The sequence below is a fragment of the Aegilops tauschii genome, chromosome 3, assembly GCF_002575655.3.
Source record: "Aegilops tauschii subsp. strangulata cultivar AL8/78 chromosome 3, Aet v6.0, whole genome shotgun sequence".
NCBI lineage: Eukaryota > Viridiplantae > Streptophyta > Magnoliopsida > Poales > Poaceae > Aegilops > Aegilops tauschii.
Genome location: NC_053037.3, coordinates 388,329,249 through 388,332,465, shown reverse-complemented (window position 1 = coordinate 388,332,465; position 3,217 = coordinate 388,329,249). Strand labels below are relative to the sequence as shown.

Genomic DNA, 3,217 nt, shown 5'->3' with positions numbered 1-3,217 from the left:
GTCTTCGCAGCCCACCAGTCCGGCCCATGGATAACAGGCCGGACGCCCGAGGACCCCTTAGTCCAGGACTCCCTCAGGCGGCGCGGCGACACCTCCCCTCCCGCCACGCGTACACCACGGCGCGGGCTATAAAACCAGCGGCTCCCCCTCGCCGCTGGCCATACCATCCTGAGCCCAAAACCAGCCGTCGAGCTCCGCCTCTCTCCGGTCCGCTGCCGAGCTCTGCCTATCTCCTTTTCCTCCCCTTCTGTTCCCTCATCGATGGCTGAATGCTTCCCCGGCGAGGCCGCGGAGGCCAACGGCTTCGGCCGCCGCTCTCTCCAGGAGTGGGAGGCGTACCTCCTGTTTGAGGCCAACATCCTGGCACCGTCGGACATGCGCGCCGGGCCGATGGGGTGGAGGCTCAGCAACGGGGGCGTCCCCATCCCCCCGGTGCCCGATGTCGAGGCGCGCCCCGGCATCTTCGCCGCCGAGGTTGGCCGACATCGTCATCAACGAGGGCGGCGGCAGGCGCGCCCCCTCCTCGGCTCCTCCGCGCTACGTCAAGCCAAAGATGGAGCCGGGGCTCGCCGGCGGCGTCAAGGAGGAGGAGCTCGACGACACGGCGGCCCTCAAATGGGCGCGCGATGGCTGGGCACACACGGAGCTGGAGCGCGAGCGCCTCGCCTACGAGCGCTTCGAAGCTCGGCGCCGTGGCCGGGACAAGGGAGGTGACGTCATCCTCGACGACAGCGACGACGACGCGCTGCCGCCACCGGTCCGCCATGGAGCCGCCGGGCAGGGGTCCAGCAGGGGCGGCCGCGCCATCAAGAAGGGGAAGGCCGCCAACGACGACGACGAGGACGGCGGCGACTTCGGCGACTTCGCCACGCTCAGCGACTTCTTCGCCCTGTAGTTCGGTTTTTTTTAATAACTTATGTAACGCCGAACATGTCGAATATTATGTCAAGTTTGCCGAATTTAGCCGAACGTTTTGTCCAGTTTGGCGAATTTTGCCGAATTCAGTTCTTTTTAACTAAAAAACCCGCGTCTGGGGACGACCCTGGGGCGAGCGGGTCCCAAGCCGATTTTAGCGCCGGCTCGCCCCCAGGGGGCGCGTAAAATCGCCGCCCGGGGGGCCAACAGCTGGAGATGCTCTTATTCCTTGAACCGTAACAGCCGGGCATCTAAGTGCAGATGGGTCAGAATTTCGGGTGTTAACAAACTGTACCAAAACCATATCTCAAGAAAAAGATTCAGAAGTCCTGGTATCACTAAGTAATCATGAAAACGGCTTCAGTATCCATTCACGTGTTCATGTAACATATAAACATCATTTTATTCTGTATACGAATCTCAACTCCTTGAACTACATATAACAACTAACACCAACAGCGTATCACACAACGAACAAACCATCCGCAGACCACACCATGACCGCGCGAACACAACGTCCGGTCTGATCCGTACGGCATCTCAGAGCACCAGAGCACCTAAAACCCCGACTACAACGCCGACGACTATCACCTCCAAGTCCAACCGTGCCGCGCTCGCCATCGGCGGTGGCGCCTTCAGCGAGCTGCGCGACATCCCCTCGTCACCAGGGCTCATGTCCGGGGCCTCCGCGTGCTCTGGCGCTGAGGCCCAGAGCGGCGGCGATCCGGGCGCCGGTGCGAGCTCCCACTCCTGGGACCGAGGCGCCATCACGACGACGTACAACTTCTTGCCCTTCTGGCACCGGTCCTCGTCGCCGCTGATGAAGAAGAAGGCACCCGACCGGTCGAACCGGAACTCCGGGCGGCCACCGGCGTCCTCTAGCCGGCGGACAGGGCTGCGCGTGTTGCACGCGTCGAAGTCCGGCTCGGTCACCAGCAGCACCGAGTCCGCGCCCTCGCCTTCGCCGCGCGCAAACACTGCGAGCCAAGAAACATGCATGTACGATTTAGAATGGATTAGTCGATTACAATATCGACGAGGAGGAGGTCGTGTACTTACCGATGGTGTCGTTGATCTGAAACCGGTTGCGCTCGGCCCAGTGGTTGTAGCTCTCGGCGGGGTCGACGACCCAGCCGTCGCGGCCGCCGGCGTAGAAGACGTACGCCTCCGACGAGGAAACCATGGCCGCGAGGCCCACAACGAGCAGAAGCCACTTCTTACAGTTTGCCATGGTCTTGATCTCAATTGATCAGCGTGGCCAAACGATGAACTCCGGGAAGTGATAGATATGGTAGGAGAGGCGGGATTGGATGCCCATATAGGCACGCTGGATGTGGTTGCTGACCTATGGTGGAACAGGTGTAGGCTCCCAAGAAACCCTCATCTATGACTACGCATGGAACCAACGGGAGCGCACCGCTTCGTTGAATCAGTTGCTGTCAAGCTGGATTTTCTTGCGGCGCTCGGTTCGCCGTACCCGCGGATGCGACCGCGGGAAATCGGTGGGGACTGAACAATCTAGCTTTTCCTTCTCTTTTCTTTCGAATTTCGCTACAAATTTGGCATATATTGTTGCAAGCATAGCAATTTTTTCACCAAGCATGTCAAAGATTTTCCGTGCTCAGTTTTTTGCCGGGATTTGCCATGTTTACTAAAAGACATTGCCATACTCGCGACAACATCTGTCATCTCGGACGCCAGATCTGTCATGGTTGGAAATCCGACATCAGATTTTTGACATTCCCTTTTTCTTTCTGCGGATAGTGGGTTAATTCTCTTTTTTCTCTATGCTCATTCAGACTTTAGATCGTCTCCGGCAGTACCTCCTAAAGTAGAGCCCCTAGACAATGTTTTGGGCGTCCCAATTCTTAAGTCTTAATATAAGGACACCTTAACGGCAACTTCAGCTCCTGTATGTCCACGGAAATATCCGCGAACAGCAAAGGGTTGTGCCCAATTTCTCCTCCCCTTCAACGACGAACTCATTTCTCCTCACTCATTTCTATGCATCTTGTATGGACATCGGATGTAGATCATCAATACATCATACGGCATCACACAACAGAGTTCATGCAACACAATATAGATAAGACATAGTTCATACAACATAGGGCATAATTCAAATGCAACACAACATATGACATAGTTCAAACTTGTTCATAGCAGACTATATCATAGGACATAGGACATATCAGTGGGACATCAGACATAGGACACACCACTGGTATTTTCTAAAGTGAAGGTGAATGTTGAAGGCGTCATATTCCTCCTCATCTTCCTCCTTTCCGGCGAGGGCTCGGGC

The 3,217-nt window shown here is 56.5% G+C and overlaps 1 protein-coding gene across 1 annotated transcript; it reads right to left on the bottom strand.

Moving 5' to 3' along the window:
* Positions 1-1,299: 1,299 nt before the first annotated feature.
* LOC109771874 (early nodulin-like protein 1) lies at positions 1,300-2,211 on the bottom strand. The gene is made up of 2 exons (XM_020330566.4): positions 1,975-2,211; positions 1,300-1,892 (listed from the first exon to the last, which is right to left on the bottom strand). Exons 1-2 carry the CDS (start codon positions 2,144-2,146, stop codon positions 1,456-1,458), a joined length of 609 nt encoding a protein of 202 aa, XP_020186155.1. The 5' UTR covers positions 2,147-2,211; the 3' UTR covers positions 1,300-1,455.
* Between the last annotated feature and the right edge of the window lie 1,006 nt (positions 2,212-3,217).

Bases quoted from the DNA above. Each gene is read 5' to 3' on its own strand.
- LOC109771874 (XM_020330566.4), bottom strand. From the start codon at position 2,146: ATGGCAAACTGTAAGAAGTGGCTTCTGCTCGTTGTGGGCCTCGCGGCC. The intron at 1,893-1,974 runs GTAAGTACACGA...CTTGGCTCGCAG, and splicing joins TCAGATCAACGACACCATCG to TGTTTGCGCGCGGCGAAGGC.